Raw genomic sequence first — 17281 nt, forward strand, 5'->3', positions numbered from 1 at the left:
CCCGCGGGCACTGTGCCTCCTCCGGTGCCCGCTATAGAGTTGTGAACTCTGCCTGTGGGAGAGAAGGGAAGTAGAGAAAGGAGAAAGGGGGATCTCAGGAAAGGAGAGTGGAGAGAAGAGGGAAGGAAGAGTTCCAGTTCCATCTGCTGAGCTCTGCCCCACACCCAGCTCTTTCAGCCAAAGATCTACTGCCTACAAGGCCCTCAGAAGCCCCCACTCTGGCTTCTCTGTGCTGTCTGCATCAAGTGAGCCTCATCCCTTCCTTGCAAAAAATTCTGTTCAGAACTTGCATCCTCTGCTAAGGCTTGCTGAGCCCTGACACATCCCTGTCCCTCCTCCTCACCACCCATGTTATGTGAATCAGGAGTCACTCCTTTCTCTGAAAGCTCTCTTTGGGAACTGTTTATAAAACTCTTCAGCTTGTGACCCTGAAAGCCATCCAGCGATTATTGCATGGCAGCCCGAGAGTATGGAATTAGCTTGATGCTCTCAGTCTGATTCCACTTACATAGGCAAACTCAGCCCAATGGCTCTTTCTCAGCTCAAATGCCCCAGTCTTTCATCAGAGATCCCATTTTCCCATGAAGACCAACTTCTCAGAGGGATGGGCAGAGCAGCATTTGAGAAGCTTCTTACTCAGCTCCCACTGCTGTGTATCCTGTCAGCCAGGTGTGTGCCTAGGTAGGCCACCATCCAACCCTGCACCTGTCTCACCAGTGGTTCCATTTCTTTGTTGACACTCTCAGCACACAGAGCAGCCCCAAAGACAATGCCACAAGACGATTCCAATTGGGGCCCCCTTGGAAAAATTCGTAGGAAACCTGGGTGAAGAGTTGCTGGGCTGAGCCTGGGATCATGTGTTGCAGCCAGGTGGAAGAAGGTGCATTGGAACTGGGTCTCAAATTTGTCTCCAGAAGCCCACATGGCTTGTTGCAGTAGATTTGCTGCTGGCCCTTTTAGGGCCAGCTCTACAGACATAACCCTCCTGCCTCAGCTTATAGCCTACAAAGTCAGCCATGCTAGCCAGTGTGTCTGGGGCTGAGGCTAGGGTTGTCACCCAGGTGGCCAGCCTGAATGGCAGCTCTTAGAACTCAGTGCTGGTGGCAGGGAATCCCCAACTGATGCCTCTCATATTCCCAGCCAGTGGCTAGCATGGAGTCCTGAAAGTGAGAGGGAGAGAGAAGGACTAGGCAAAAAAGGCCAGGGAACTGAGTTTGGTCTGGAAAGGACTAGAAATGCAGCTCCTGGGACTGGGCCCCTGCCTACAATACTTTGCCAGCTGTGTGGCTGATTCCATTTTTAAGGACTGTCCTCTGGGGAAACCTGGGACCATGGGCTTCCTGCTGACACCATCTCTACTCCCGGTTCCCTCAACAACAGCCCAAAGGCTTCTAACAGTTTTCATTAATTCTTTTACACAAATTCAGTACTAAACAAAATACTTTGTGAAGTAGAAAAATAAAAACCACTTCACTCTGGATTATGGAAAATTACATATTTTGTAAAGGACTGCACGAAAAATGTTAAGTTAATTCTTGACTATTTTCAGATCAATGTCCACAGTGACCATGGGGCAGTCAGTGACAAAATTTCTCACAAAGTAGATCTTTAACAGATTCAATCACAGAAAGCAAATCATCAGATTCTTACTCTTAGTGACTCTAAAGTTCCCTACCTATAATCTACTTAGAAGAGGGACACATTAAGAACAGCTCAGAATCAAACATATTTAGTGTGTCTCAGTGAAAAAGAACCTTTAGAAACCGAATTGTAATCATTTTGTCTACCATTAAAGATAGCAATTTAGCCTAGATGGGCTTTCAGGACCTTGTGACTCAAGTTGGCAGCCTGGGGAGGTTCCAGATCCTTCACATGGTTTTTGTATTGATGTGCAATGCCATGGTGGTTCCTCAAACTCTTCTGGAGAACTTTACTGCAGCCATCCCTGGTCATCGTTGCTGGGTCCCCATCCTTGACAATGACACTGTCTCTGACAATGATAGTGGGATCCTGAGCCAAGATGACCTCCTGAGAGTCTCCATCCCACTGGACTCCAACCTGAGGCCAGAGAAGTGTCTTCGCTTTGTTCAACCACAGTGGCATCTTCTTCATCTGAATGGCACCTTCTCCAGTGTGACAGAGCCAGACACAGAGCCCCGTGTGGGTGGCTGGGTGTATGACCAAAGCACCTTCCTTTCCACCACTGTGACCCAGGTCAGTCAATTCTTTTCCCATTAAGAGTTCATGATGGGACTTCACCAATAGCCTAAATAGTGCACATGTTTTGAGACTAGCCTTTATTTTTTTCTTTTTTAGCCAGTACAATCATTTCTCTATTTACTATGAGACACATATTTAATGCGCCTTGTAATTTTTTTGAAAATTTATTTAAGATAAATTAACTTAAGAATATATTCTTCTTGCCCTGTCAGTATAGGGCAAGTAATTTGTTTAGGAAGTAATTTTTTTTTATTGATCTTTTTTAACTTTTATTAATTACACTTTATTTACTTTGTATCCCCCCATAAACCCTTCCCTCCTCTCCTCCTAATCCCACCCTCCCTCCCCCTTCTTCACGCATGCCCCTCCCCAAGTCCACTGATAGTGGAGGTCATCCTCTCCTTCCTTCTGATCTTAGTCTATCAGATCTCATCAGGAGTGACTGCATTGTCATCTTCTGTGGCCTGGTAAGGCTGCTCCCCACTCAGGGGGAGGTGATCCAAGAACAGGCCTATCAGATTAAGTCAGAGTCAGTCTCTGTTCCCATTACTATGGAACCCATTTGAACACTGAACTGCCCTGGGCTACATCTGTGCAGGGGTTCTAAATTATCTCTATGCATGGTACTTGGTTGGAGTATGAGTCTCTGGAAAGACCCCCGTGTTCAAATTTTTTGGTTCTGATGCTCTCCTTGTGGAGCTCCTGTCCTCTCCAGATCTTACTATTTCCCACTTCTTTCATACGATTCCATGCACTCTGCCCAACAGTTGGCCCTGTTGGGCAGAGTGCAAGGAAGTAATTTTTGTGCCAAGTCTGTTTAAGAAAATAATTCATGTGGAATCTCGTAAGAATTACAAGTCAGTATAACTAAGCTTTAATTTCAAAATTTAAAGTATCTGGAAGACTATACAAAACAAAAACCGAAAAACAAAAAACAAAAAACAACAAAACCTACAGTAGCTGACTAGGAATGTGGGTCAGTGCAATAGTGTTTGTGTAGCATGTGTTAGGCCTAGGATTCAAACCCTAACACTACACCCCCCTCTCCCAAAAGAATAACATGTGTTACCTTCTCTTATGACTAGAATGTGATTAATGGCTAGCACACTTCCCCAAATGTTAAAAGCCCTGGTTTGGGAGGAGGCCACTGCAGGAAAGCTTGGGGCGGAGCATCAGGCCCCTGCCCAGGCCCCCAGAAGCTTAGAGGTTTCTGGCTGAACATCGCTGGAACCCAGACTCCAGCCCCAGGCTCGGGCTTGGGGCAGTGGGCCTGGTTACTTGGGCTAGGGGTGGGGAAGATGGATGTGATCTACCATTCTGGGCACTCAAGTGGAAATGGCCCTCCACAGGGTGTCCAGGGAAGAGGCTTGGGCTTGAGGATTCTCCTAGCACCCCTCCAGGAAGCTGCTTTTATTAAGGTGCACTTGTGTAGAGTTCTTTTCTGGTGTTCAGCGAAGACTAAGGCCTGATTTCTTCATGTCAGGCTCTTGGAGATCACTGTACTTGGACAAAACTGTTTTAGGTGGTGCTTTGTTTTTTAGTCTGGATTCTTTAAAAGCTTGTGTTGAAGGGGGGCAAAAAAAGCAGGTTTTTAAGTTCACCCTTGACTGCACCCATCCTGTAGATGATGCAATCATGGATGCTGCCAATTTTGAGCAGGTCCTCCAGGAGAGAATCAAGGTGAACAGGAAAGCTGGGAATCTTGGCGGAGGGGTTGTGACCATCAAAAGGAGCAAGAGCGAGATCACTGCCACCTCTAAGGTGCCTTTCTCCAAAAGGTATTTGAAATATCTCACCAAAAAAAAAAATTTGAAGAACAATCTAGACTGGTTTCGTGTTGTTGCCAACGGCAAAGAGAGGTATGAACTGCGTTACTTCCAGATTAACCAGTATGAAGAGGAGGATGAAGAGGAGGAGGAGGAGGAGGAGGAGGAGGAGGAGGAGGAGTAGGATTAAGACACATTAGTCTGGAATGTTTTGTATTAATTCTTAAATAAAAATTAGGAACAAAACCAACAACAACAAAAAGCCCTAGGTTCCAGTCACCAATATTGCAAAAAATAGATAGCTAACCAAAGTCAGTTTGTAGTCTTCATGCTTAAACTAGTCATGTGGGAGATTGCACTGACACCTAAGGCCCAACAAATTCTTTCAACAGCCTCAAATCATTGCATGAGATGGCCACACTTGAGAACTTCTTTGTCATTTTGGGATTTTTTTTTGTTTTTGTTTTTGCTTTTGCTTTTGTTTATTGAAAGTGTGTAGCCTTGGCTATCCTGGAACTCACTCTGTAGACCAGGCTAGCCTCAAACTCAGAAATCCGCCTGCCTCCGTCTCCCAAGTGCTAGGATTATAGGCTTGTGCTACCACTTCGTGGCCATTTGATAACTTCTCAGTACAGGTTAAAAGTCACTAATATAACCTGCAAAATTACAGGAAGATTCCTAGAGACAGGTTTGTTTTAGGTGAAACTGGATGGTAGAAGTCAGGTGATAGTGAAAAGGGAAGCTGGAGAGAAAGATGGGGGCTGGTACAGGAGAATTGGAAGCTCATGTTGAAGAATTTTAAACAAATTATACTGACAGGATGCCATGTTGGTTTTCATCTCTTCCAGTGGGACCTGGTGTGTGGCTCTCAAGCACTGAATTCGGTGGCTAGATTTATATTCATGGTTGGAATTTTTACAGGACATATCATAGGTGGCCATTTATCAGACAGGTGAGTGTCTGTGCTTTGCAGTTCCCTATATATGTGGGTATTTTCATCAGCTTTTGGAAGCCGGCTCTGACACAGTAGGTAGACTGAGGTGGGATGTACAGTTGGTGATTGATCACTTAGCAAACTTTCCTCTGAGGGAACAAAACTGGATTCTCTGGGGCCAGTGAAAGACTCCCTGAGGGTAGCAAAAACTCTCTTGGGCTGGCACAAAATCTTTCTGGGGTAGCATAAAAAGGGAAAAATCACACACACACACACACACACACACACACTCACACACTCACACACACTTATATAAATACTTGGTAGGTGAAGCAAGCTCCAGGAACTTTATTTTTACTCTCATAGCTTCTATAGCCCAACAATATCTTTCAAGCAGTACAAAAATTACAACAGCAGTACAAAATGGTTACATTCCATTTTTAAAATAACTGAACAATTACAATGAGTATAGACATAAAAACCCATATTCCCTAATACCATCACATGATCAAATGTGTTATGTATTACAGGTGAAAAACAAACTAGTACCAAGAACTCACATACATTTGTATCTAAGTAACTTGTTAAGTGTAAGCAAACAAGGTAATTTTCTCAGCCAGTTTCTCTTACTGGCAGGTTGAAATTTGTAGTTACAAAATAATGTTATTATTATTTTAATTAAATTTTTACTTTTTATATTAATTACAGTTTATTCACTTTGTATCCCAGCTTTATCCCGTTCCCTAATTTCTCCCAATCACACCCTCCCTCCCTCATCTCCTCCCATGCCCCTCTACAAGTCCACTGATAGGGGAGGTCCTCCTCCCCTTCCATCTGACCCTAGCTTATTCTTATCGGGTCTCATCAGAACTGGCTGCATTGTCCTCCTTTGTAGCCTGGCAAGGCTGCTTCCCCATCAGGGGGAGGCGGTCAAAGAGCTAGCCACTGAGTTCATGTCAGAGACAGTCTCTGTTCCCCTTATTAGGGTACCCACTTGAAGACTGAGCTGCCAGGGGTTGCATCTGGGCAAGCTTTCTAGGTTGTATCCATGAATGGTCCTTGGTTGGAATATCAGTCTCAGAAAAGACTTCTGTGCTCAGATAATTTGGTCCTGTTGCTCTCCTTGTGAAGCTCCTGTCCTCTCCAGGTCTTACTATCTCCCCCTTCTTTCCTAAGATTCTCTGTACTCTGTCCAAAGTTTGATTATGAGCCTCAGTATCTGCTTTGATCATTTTATCATTTACCTTAAAAAGTAATCTTATAAAAACTGTAAAAAAAGTCACAAACCTAAACTTTTATATTAAAAACAACCAGTCATTTCTACTTTAAATCCTCAAAGTACACATCCATTCACCAACAGTGTTTTTATTAAATCAATATCAGGAAGTCGAGGGCAAAAATGAGTATAGGAAATTTATCATCATCTTGATCACCAGCCCAGCTTTAGCATGTCAGTTTGTACTAGTTGGGTTGCCATTGTTCTTGTCTCTGGCCTTAAAGAATTTCTTGCTCAATAATCAATAGTATGCCCCTTTGAACTCTAAATTGTTCCCCAAGATGTTCTACATCAAAGCCACTAGCAAAAACATCTTAACCTAACTATACTAATAGTCTATATCTCTAAATTTTTTTCTAAGTGTGATGTTTGAGTCATTAATCTGCTCCAGCATTAATGCTTGAAAAACATTAATCACTGTTATTGTAAGTGCTAATGACACTGATCAGTGAGGGGGCTGGAAACCTCCTTAGAGTTTTCATACAACTCATAGATTAGGAGGAATAGGATGACTGTGAGGGCAACAATCTGAGAGATGATCCACAACAGTGTGAAATCCTCAGGACATGTAATCCTTGGGGTTCTGACTCTCCGAGGCACACTCATTGTGGTTGTGCTAACCAGTGGGTCATAGTCCATGAGTTCAAAAGCCATTTGTTGTCCCTCTCCCACAGGCCTCAACAATCATCTGAGTCTTTCATTCAATAAGAGGTAGTCATTGCAGATTCATCTATGTGTATCTTTGAGCCTAGAGATCAGTGAACACAAATGAAAATATTAAGTGTTTAAAAATCCATGTATCATGTGGACACAGAAGTAGCTACTCAAGATATGGTTTGGAGAAGACATGAGACAACATGATTTAGAAAGATAAGAAGAGTTAACTATGGTAATGAGACAACTATGTTTTACCATAAAAATATTTAGTGGAAAACAGCATTATTACTCTTGGCCTGGGTCCCTAGGCCCCATGCTTCTCAGACATTACCCTAAACAGTCATGGTGACAAGAGAATAAAAACTGTTTTAATTGCTCAAGCATGACAGTGGTCCTTTGATACCTGTGGCATATGGGGCAAGGTGCAATTGGCACTCTGGGAAGCCACCCCTGTTGTTTGTATTTTTAATTTTGCCAAAGTGGAATTTTTCTTAATTTAAAAGAAAAAAAATTCATATACTACATTTTGATCATGTTTTCCCTCTTTCCTAATTTCTCCCAGATGCTTCCTAACTCCCTATATATATACCTTTATGTTATTTTTCTCTCTTCTGTTAAAACAAACAAGAACAAAAAATTAAAAGAAAAACACACACACCTCACAAAGCACAAAAATGGAAATCAAAATAAACAAACAAAAGACCAGTGAGATGAGAATTAAAAAAACAAAACAAAACACCCAAACAAAGCAAAATGAGATCAAAAGTTAAAAAAAATACTTTTGAGTTCATTTTGTGTTGGCCAACTATTCCTGGGCATGGAACCTACCCTGAAGTGTGGTTAATATACCCAATGAGACTTCATTGAAGAAAACTTACTTTTCTTTTGCTAGTGGAAATAAATTACAGTTAGTCTCTTGATTAGATATTGGACCCTGTGTCCACTTCCCTCTCAGTACTGGGACCTTGTCTGGCTTGTGCATGCTGCCACATTCTTTGTGAGTTACTGTGTATATCAGTCCTGATCCATGAAGGTAGGAGTCTGATGAAAACATCCCATTTACCACTGAGTGCTCCAAAGTTTCTCACTGGACATTGTCCAGTTATGGGTCTCTCTACTAATTCTTATCTACTGCAAGACTTCTGTGATGATAACTGAGCAAGGTATTGATCCATGAGTTAGCAGTATGTCACTAGGAATCATTTTATTGCTATGTTCCATTAGTAGTAAAATAGTAGTAGGGTTTCCCCTATGCCCATGACCTACTTAGTTTCAGGTCCTGGGCCACTTTAGTAGTCTTAGATAGGAATTCCATTTCATAAAGAGGGCCTTAAATTCAGTCAGAAAGTAGCTGGTTACTCTATTGACATTTGTGTCACTGTTATACTAGCCCATATTGCAGGCAGGTCCCTGTCAGAGATTACAGGGTTTGTAGCTAGGAGATATTGCTGATTACTTTTCTTTGTGGGTACCAGGCAGAGAACCTTCTAGTATTTTGAATGCTAAATGTCATGGGGTGAAACTTTCAGTTACGCACATGTTTGACTTCTTCATGTTCACTGATATATTTAAGTGTAGCCTTTAAAAATAGGGTCTATCAGGTTGTGAGGAGTTACTTTGACAGGTCTGTGATGTTTTGGGGCTTTCCATGAGGCCCCTTTGCTAATGACTCAACAAAATGCGACCCATTCCTGGTACTGGAGATTTCCCTTGGTGGCATGAGATATCTAGTTGGGACATTAGCTCCTTATTATTTGGTGACTCTATTTAGATTCCTTTTATATATGTATATATTTTAGGAAGCCTTTACAGTAGGGTCCCATATGTTTTTTCAAATACCCTTTAGTGTTGGTTGTCTTCCCCATATATAATGGAAATCTTGGTTTATTTGTAAACTCAGTAATGTAAGTATGTCTTTGTTCTAATCCCAAGTGTGGGATTTTAGTTATTCTATAGTTTGTCAACAGCTATTAATTGTCTTGAGCTAAGCGTGGTTTTTGCCGCTGGTAATGGCCTGCCACATGCGGCATGGAGAGGGGCATGGTCTAGGGTTCTAAAGATACAAATTTGAGAGTCCACAAAGAGAGGCATGACATGCAGTGTTGTACTATGTTGTGTTGTGGTTTGAAGAGACCAGAGACAGATGGTAGAATAATTTGGAGCAGATGGAAAAAAACACTTCAGGGTGCAGCAGTGTGGAAAATACTCCTGGTTACCTTTGTAGTTGATGGAGATTGGCATAGCCCTAAAAAGACTCATTGACCCTAAACAGCAGGGAGAGGTAAAGGCTCTCTCTCTCTCTCTCTCCACTAACCTCTTTCCCCTGTAATGTTGGGAGGTTAGAAGGGAGGCTGAGGCCTAAACACTCCAAATAAACTAGAATTAAAAAAAAAAGAATGCTCTGCCATTCGATATTCCTCTGTCGAGAATTCTCTGTTTAGCTCTGTTCCCCAATTTTTAATTTGATTACTTGATTTGTTGTTTTTCAACTTCTTTAGTTCTTTATATATACTGGATATTAGCCTTCTGTAAGATAGAGGGTTGGTGAAGATTTTTTCCCAATCTGTAGGCATTCGTTTTGCTTTGATGATGGTGTCCTTTGCTTTACAGAAGCTTTTCAGTTTCATGAGGTTCCATTTATTGAATGTTGCTCTTAGAGCCTGTGCTGTTGGTGTTCTGTTCAGGAAGTTGTCTCCTGTACCAATGAGTTCTAGGCTTTTCCCCACTTTTTCTTCTAACCAATTTAATGTGTCTGGTTTTATGTTGAGGTCTCTGATCCACTTGGACTTCAGTTTTGTGCAGGGCATAAGTATGGATATATTTGCATTTTTCTACATGTAGACATCCAGTTAGACCAGCACCATTTGTTGAAGATGCTATCTTTTTTCCATTGTATGGTTTTGGCATCTTTGTCAAAGATCAGGTGTCCATAAGTGTGTGGGTTTATTTCTGGGTCTTCTGTTTGGTTCCATTGATCCACCATTCTGTTTCTATGTCAGTACCATATAGTTTTTATTACTGTTGCACTATAGTACAGCTTGAGATCAGGGATGGAGATTCCTCCAGAAGATCTTTTATTGTAGAGGATTGTTTTAGCAATTCTGGGTTTCTTATTATTCCATATGAAGTTGAGAATTTTTCTTTCCAGGTCTGTAAAGAATTGTATTGGTAATTTGATGGGAATTGCATTGAATCTGTAGATTGTTTTTGGTAAGATGGCCATTTTTACTATGTTAATTCTGCCAAGCCATGAGCATGGGAGATCTTTCCAAAACACTTAAAGAAATGCTAAATGTCATTAGCCATCAGGGAAATGCAAATCAAAACGACCCTGAGATTTCACCTTATAACCATCAAATGGCCAAGATCAAAAACTCAAGTGACAACACATGTTGGAGAGGTTGTGGAGAAAGGGGAACCCTCTTCCACTGCTGGTGGGAATGCAAACTTGTACAACCACTCTGGAAAGCAATCTGGTGCTTTCTCAGACAACTAGGAATAGCGCTTCCTCAAGATCCAACTATACCACTCCTAGGCATATATCCAAAAGAGGCTCAAGTACACAATAAGGACATTTGCTCAACCATGTTTGTAGCAGCTTTATTTGTAGTAGCCAGAAGCTTGAAATGACCCAGATGCCCCTCAACTGAAGAATGGATACAGAAATTGTGGTACATCTACACAATGGAATATTGCTCAGCAATGAAAAACAAGAAATCATGAAATTTGCAGGTAAATGGTGGGAACTGGAAAGGCTCATCCTGAGTGAGGTATCCCAGAAGCAGAAAGACACACACGGTATATACTCACTCATATAGACATATAATATAGGATAAACCTACTAAAATCTGTACACCTAAAGAAACTAATCAAGAGGGAGGACTCTGGCTAAAATGTTCAATCCCCATCCTGAAAGACAAAGAGGATGGACATCAGAAGAAGAAGAAAACAGGAAACAAGTCAGGAGCCTTCCACAGAGGGCCTCTGAAAGGCTCTGCCCTACAGACTATCAAAGCAGACGCTGAGACTTATGGCCAACTGTTGGGCAGAGTACAGGAAATCTTATGAAAGAAGTCGGAAATAGTAGGATCTGGAGAGTACAGAAGTTCCACAAGGAGAGCAACAGAACCAAAAAATTTGAGCACAGGAGTCTTTCCTGAGACTCATACTCCAACCAAGTACCATGCATGGAGATAATCTAGAACTCCTGCACAGATGTAGCCCATGGCAGTTCAGTGTCCAAGTGGGTTCCATAGTAATGGGAAGAGAGACTGTTTCTGACATGAACTGATTGGCCTGCTCTTTGATCACCGTCCCTGAGGGGGGAGCAGTCTTACCAGGCCACAGAAGATGACAATGCAGCCACTCCTGATGAGATCTGATAGACTAGGATCAGAAGGAAGGAGAGGAAGACCTCCCCTATCAGCAGACTTGGGGAGGGCATTCGTAGAGAAGGGGAAAGGGAGAGTGGGTTTGGGAGGGGAGGACACAGGGTTTATGGCGGGATACAAAGTGAATAAAGTATAATTAATCAAAATTAAATAAAAATGAATTCTACATCCATATTCCCTCCTTTATCTTTTTTCCCCATTGCCTTCTTTATTTAATCCTCCTATTATAGTTTTTTCTTTGTCTCTCCATAGCAATATATTCTATTTTTCCTTCCTTGAAAATCCTGTCTTCCTCCCAAGTTCTTACTATGCATTTTGTGGTTATTGAGATTGTAGTATACATTTGGAAGACTTGAAAGCTAACCTCCACATTGTGGTAATTTGAATAAGAATGCCCCCCCCCCCCATGCTCATAGATTTGAATGTTGATTATCAGGAAGTGGCACTATTAGGAAGTATCACCTTGTTGGAGTGGTATGGCCTTGTTAAAGGAAGTATTTTACTGAAGGCAGGCTTTGAAATTTTAAATGCTCAGGCTAGCTCCAGTGTCTGTCACTCTTCCTACTGCTTGCCAATCCAGTTGTAGAACTCTCAGCTTCCTCTCCAGTACCGTGTCTGCCTGTGCTTTCCACCATGATGATAATGGACTAAACCTATCATGTAGCTTCAATTAAATGTTTTCCTTTATAAGAATTATTTTACAGAAACAGAAACAGAACATTAACTAAGGCACACATATAAAAGAAAATGTACATTATCTCTTTGGGCCTTGGTTACTTCACTCAGGGAAATTATTTTCTAGCTCTAAACACTTACCCATAAATTTCATTATTTTATAACAGCTAAATAATATTTCATTGCATAAATGTACCACATTTTCTTTATTTATCAGTTGGTGGGCATATAGGCTGCTTCTAATTTCTAGCTATTATGAATGAACATGTTAGCAATGAACATAGATGAGCAAGTATCTCTGTAGAAAGAAATAGAGTCCTTTAGGTATATACCAAAGAGGGTATAGCTGGATCTTGAGGCAGAGCTATTCCCAGCTTCCTGAGAAACCACCACACTGATTTCTATAATGTCTGTACAAGTTTTCAATCTCACCAGCAATGGGTGAGTGTTTCCCTTGCTCCACACCCTTGCCAGTATGAGCTGTCTCTTATTTTATTGATCTTAACCATTCTGACTGGTGTAAGACGAATTTTCAAAGTAATTTTGATTGGCATTTCTCTGATGGCTAATAAAAATTGTGTTGATTATTGATTTATCTTTTAATTAAACATTGGTTATTCCTAAACCAGCTGTATACCCAAATCACCACAGAAAGACTAGGATTTATTTAATTAACCTAGAGCACAATGCTGGGCAACAATTACTCCATCCTAAACCTCCAACCCCGCATAATTTTTTCCCATTCAGATTTCCCACATTACACTTGCTTTCAGTCATATTTTACATCCAGTTCACCTCTCCTCATGGTTCCAAGACCTCTCCTGCCACTCTCTTCTCTCCGACTTACCCCCATTCGCTTCTTTCTCCTCCCCTCTGGACTAGGATATCCCACCCTATTCTCTTCATTGCTCAGCACTGGCTGAATGTTTAATTGTCAACACAGAGAACAAATGGTGGCATGTTTATACAAACTTGAGACAGGTGATGCTTAGAATAAGCATCACAGTGCAATGTCCAGGTTAAAAATATATAGTGGGATAGAGAAATCAGCATGTGAATGAACAAGGGTAACTTGTATACATTCCACAAGAACATTATACCAACAAATTGAACATTTCTTTGTTTCTCAATCATATATGTTTTGTGTTTTGAGAACTTTCTGCTTAGTTGTTTTGTTGATGTTAATATATGTCTATCTGATAGAGGGTATATAAATAAATGAATATATAAATATAGAAATAAATGAATATATAAATAAATATTTATTCACCATATAAATAAATGAATATATAAACAAATGAATATATGAATAAATATATAAATGAATATTAATTTATACATTTATATATTCATTTATTTATATATTTATATATATTCATTTATTTATATACCTTCTATCAGATGTGTGATTGGAAGAGATCTTTTCCTATTATGTAGGCTCCTACTTCTACTTTTCTTGAATGATGGTGTCCTTGTTGTACAGAGATGTTTTAGTTTCATGAGGTCTCATTAATTAACTGTTGATTGTAGTGCCTGTGCTATTAGTGTCTTTGTTGATTTCCATCTTGACCCATTTTTCATTTAGTGGTTCCTTGTTCAGTTTTCAAGAGTTTGTAAAGTTCCTGTTTCTTTTGTTACTGATATCCAGCTCTAATCCATGGTGGTCAGATAGGATTTAGGCCATTATTTTAGTTTTCTTATGTATATATTGAGATTTGCTTTGTGTCTGAGTAGATGGTTTATCTTGTAGAAAGTTTTATAAGCAGATGAAATAAAAGTATATTCTTTTGTGTTTGGGTGAAATATTCTATAGATGTCCATTTGATTTATTACAGTTTTTTTAAATTTATTTTTTAATTTTTATTTTTTAAATTAATTACAGTTTATCCACTTTGTATCCCAGCTGTAGCTTCTTCCTGCCTCCCCTCCTAACCCTAACTTCTCTCCCGCATCTTCTCCTATGCCCCTCTCCAAGTCTACAAATAGGGGAGGTCCTCCTTGTGGAGAGCCGGGGTTTGGTCGCCATGGCGCTGGCTTCCGCCCTCAAAACTGGTAAACAAGTCCTAGAGCGCATGACCGTTCGGCAATAGCGGGCCAAGTCACGAGCTCAGCCCGGGGTGTCATATGGGGTGATGGGTGAGCAGCCAATCAGGGGATGATACGTCATCTCACACCATGGGTGAGCAGCCAATCAGGGAATGATACGTCATCTCACACCACTCTGGTGCGAGCAGGGCTTATAAACAGCGCCACTTCGGGGCTCTGGGTCTTCCTCTTTTCATTGTAATAAAGCTTGCTGCAGAAGGATCCTGTTGTCCGCGTGCGTTCTTGCTGGCGAGATGATTACGCGGGTCGCAACACCTCCTTCCATTTCATCTGACCCTAGCTTGTCCGATCTCATCTGAACTACCTGCATTGTCCTCCTCTGTGGCCTGGTAAGGCTGCTCCCCCCATTAGGGGGAGGTAGTCAAAGAGCTAACCACTGAGTTCATGTCAGAGACAGTCTCTGTTCCCCTTACTAGGATACCCACTTGCATACTGAGCTGCCATGGGCTACATCTGAGCAGAGGTTCTAGGATATATCCATAAATGGTCCTTGGTTGGCGTATTAGTCTCAGAAAAGACCCCTGTACCTAGATATTTTGGTTCTGCTGCTATTCCTGTGGAGCTCCTGTCCTCTCCAGGTCTTGGTATTTCCCCCTTCTTTCCTAAGCTTCCCTGCACTCTGCCCAAAGTTTGTTTATGAGTCTCATTATCTGCTTTTATACAATGCTGGTTAGAGTCTTTCAGAGGCCCTCCATGGAAGGCTCCTGTCCTGTTTCCTGTTTTCTCCTTCTTCCAAAGTCCGTCCCGTTTGCCTTTCAGAGGACTGATTATCTTACCCAAGGTCCTCCTTCTAGTTCACCTACTTTAGGTATTTGTAGGTTTATTCTATATTATATATCTAGTATCCACTTATAAGTGAGTATATACCATGTGTGTCTTTCTGCTTCTGGGATACCTCACTCAGGATGATCTTTTCTAGCTCCCACCACTTGCCTGAAAATTTCATGATTTCCTTGTTTTTAATTGCTGAGTAGTATTCCATTGTGTAAATGTACCACAATTTCTGTATCCATTCCTCTGTTGAGGGACATCTGGGCTGTTTCCAGGTTCTGGCTGTTATGAATAAAGCTGCTACGAACATGGTTGAACAAATGTCTATGCTGTGTACTTAAGCCTCTTTTGGATATATGCCTAGGAGTGGTTCAGCTGGATCTTGAGGAAATGCTATTCCTAATTGTCTAAGAAAGCGCCAAATTGATTTCCAAAGTGGTTGTACAAGTTTACAATCCCACCAGCAATGGAGGAGGGATCCCCTTTCTCCACATCCTCTCCAACATGTATTGTCACTTGATTTTTTGATCTTGGCCATTTGATGGATGTAAGGTGAAATCTCAGGGTAGTTTTAGTCCCTGATGACTAAGGATGTTGAGCATTTCTTTGTTTCTCTGCCATTCTATATCCCTCTATAGAGAATTCTGTTTAGCTCTATACCCCATTTTTTAATTGGATTACTTGATTTGTTGCTTTTTAACTTCTTGTGCTCTTTATATATTCTGGATATTAGCCCTTTGTCAGATATAGGGTTGTTGAAGATCCTTTCCCCGTCTGTAGGCTGTTGTTTTGTTCTTATAACAGTGTCCTTTGCTTTACAGAAGCTTTTCACTTTCAGGAGGTTCCATTTATTGATTGTTGTTCTTAGGGCCTGTGCTTCTGGTGTTCTGTTCAGGAAGTTGTCTCCTGTACCAATGAGTTCTAGGCTCTTCCCCACTTTTTTTTCTAACCGATTTAATGTGTCTGGTTTTATGTTGAGGTCTTTGATCCACTTGGACTTTAGTTTTGTGCAGGGTGATAAGTATGCATCTATTTGTATTTTTCTACATGTAGGCATCCAGTTAGACCAGCACCATTTTTTGAAGATACTGTCTTTTTCCATTGAATGGTTTTGGCTTCTTTGTCAAAAATCAAGTATCTGTAGGTGTGTGGGTTCATTTCTGGGTCTTCAATTTGATTCCATTGATCCACCATTCTGTTTCTATGCATGTGGTTTTTATTACTATTGCTCTATAGTACAGCTTGAGACCAATGATAGAGATACCTCCAGATGATCAATAGTTGTACAGGATTGTTTTGGCAATTCTGGGTTTTTTGTTTTTCCATACGAAGTTGAGAATTTTTCTTTCAAGTTCTGTAAAGAATTGTGTTGGTATTTTGATGGGAATTGCATTGAATCTTAGACTGCTTTTGGCAGGATGGCCATTTTCACTATGTTAATCCTACTGGATGGGGGAGCAGCCTTGCCAGACCACAGAGGAGGACAATGCAGCCAGTTCAGATGAAATCGGATAAGCTAGGGTCAGATGAAAGGGGAGGAGGTTCCATGATGTGCTGTAAAGAAGTTGTACTCTTTTGAATTTGGGCGAAACGTTCTGGAGACATATATTAGGTCCATTTGATTTAGCACCTCTGTAAGTGCCTTTATTTCCCTATTTAGCTTCTGTCTAGATGATCTGTCCCTTGGTGAGAGTGGAGTGTTGAAGTCTCCCACTATTAAGGTGTTGGGATTGATGTGAAAATTGAAGCTTTAGTAATGTTTCATTTACAAATGTAAGTGCTCTTGTATTTGGGGCATAGATGTTCAGAATTGTGATGTTCTCCTAGTGAATTTTTCCTTCAATGAGAACGAAGTGCCCCTCCTTATCTTTTTTGATTAATTTTGGTTGAAAGTATTTTATTAGGTATTAGGCTAGCTACACTTAGCTTGTTTTCTGGGTCTATTTGCTTGAAATACATTTTTTCCAGCCCTTTGCTCTGAGGTAGTGTTTATCTTTGTTGCAGAGATGTGTTTCTTGAATGCAGCAGAATGTTGGATCCTGTTTCTGCAACCATTCTGTTAGTCTGTGTTTTTTTATTGGAGAGCTGAGTCAATTGATGTTGATAGATAATAGTGACCAATGAATATTATTTCATTTTATTGTGGAGTTGGTGGTGTTACTGTGATTAATTGCTTGTTTTCTTTTACCTTTTTTTGTGAAAGTTATCAGTATCCTATGTTTTCTTGGGTGTAGTTGTTTTCATTGGATTGGAGTTTTCCTTCTAGTATCTCCTGTAGGGCTGGGTTGCTGTGTAGATATTGTTTAAATTTAGTTTTGTCATGGAATATTTTGCTTTCTTTGTCTATGTTTATTGAAAGCTTTGCTGGGTAGAATAGTCTGGGTTGGCATCTGTGGTCTCTTAAGTTCTTCATGACATCTTCCCAGGCCCTTCTGTTGAGAAGTCTGGTGTGATTCTCATAGGTCTACCTTCATATGTTACTTGG

General features: G+C 40.9%; 2 protein-coding genes and 1 pseudogene across 2 annotated transcripts in view; 2 read left to right on the top strand and 1 right to left on the bottom strand.

Annotated features, from left to right (window-relative positions):
- Positions 1-542: 542 nt before the first annotated feature.
- Positions 543-1333, bottom strand: LOC110551604 (bcl-2-like protein 2; annotated as a pseudogene).
- A 479-nt stretch (positions 1334-1812) lies between these two features.
- LOC110551607 (solute carrier family 22 member 19-like) overlaps positions 1813-17281 on the top strand; it is a 37911-nt gene continuing 22442 nt past the window's right edge. The window contains exons 1-2 of the mRNA XM_021642299.2: positions 1813-2214; positions 4835-4938. Coding sequence (XP_021497974.1) covers positions 1813-2214; positions 4835-4938 — 506 coding nt within the window. The remainder of the gene's footprint in view (positions 2215-4834; positions 4939-17281) is intronic.
- On the top strand, positions 3790-4137 carry LOC110551589 (large ribosomal subunit protein eL22-like; the record flags this gene model as incomplete). Its single annotated transcript, XM_060371068.1, has 1 exon — positions 3790-4137. A coding segment is annotated over exon 1 (282 nt), but the record flags the coding sequence as incomplete, so codon positions are not given.

The sequence above is a fragment of the Meriones unguiculatus genome, chromosome 1 (assembly GCF_030254825.1).
Source record: "Meriones unguiculatus strain TT.TT164.6M chromosome 1, Bangor_MerUng_6.1, whole genome shotgun sequence".
Lineage (NCBI taxonomy): Eukaryota > Metazoa > Chordata > Mammalia > Rodentia > Muridae > Meriones > Meriones unguiculatus.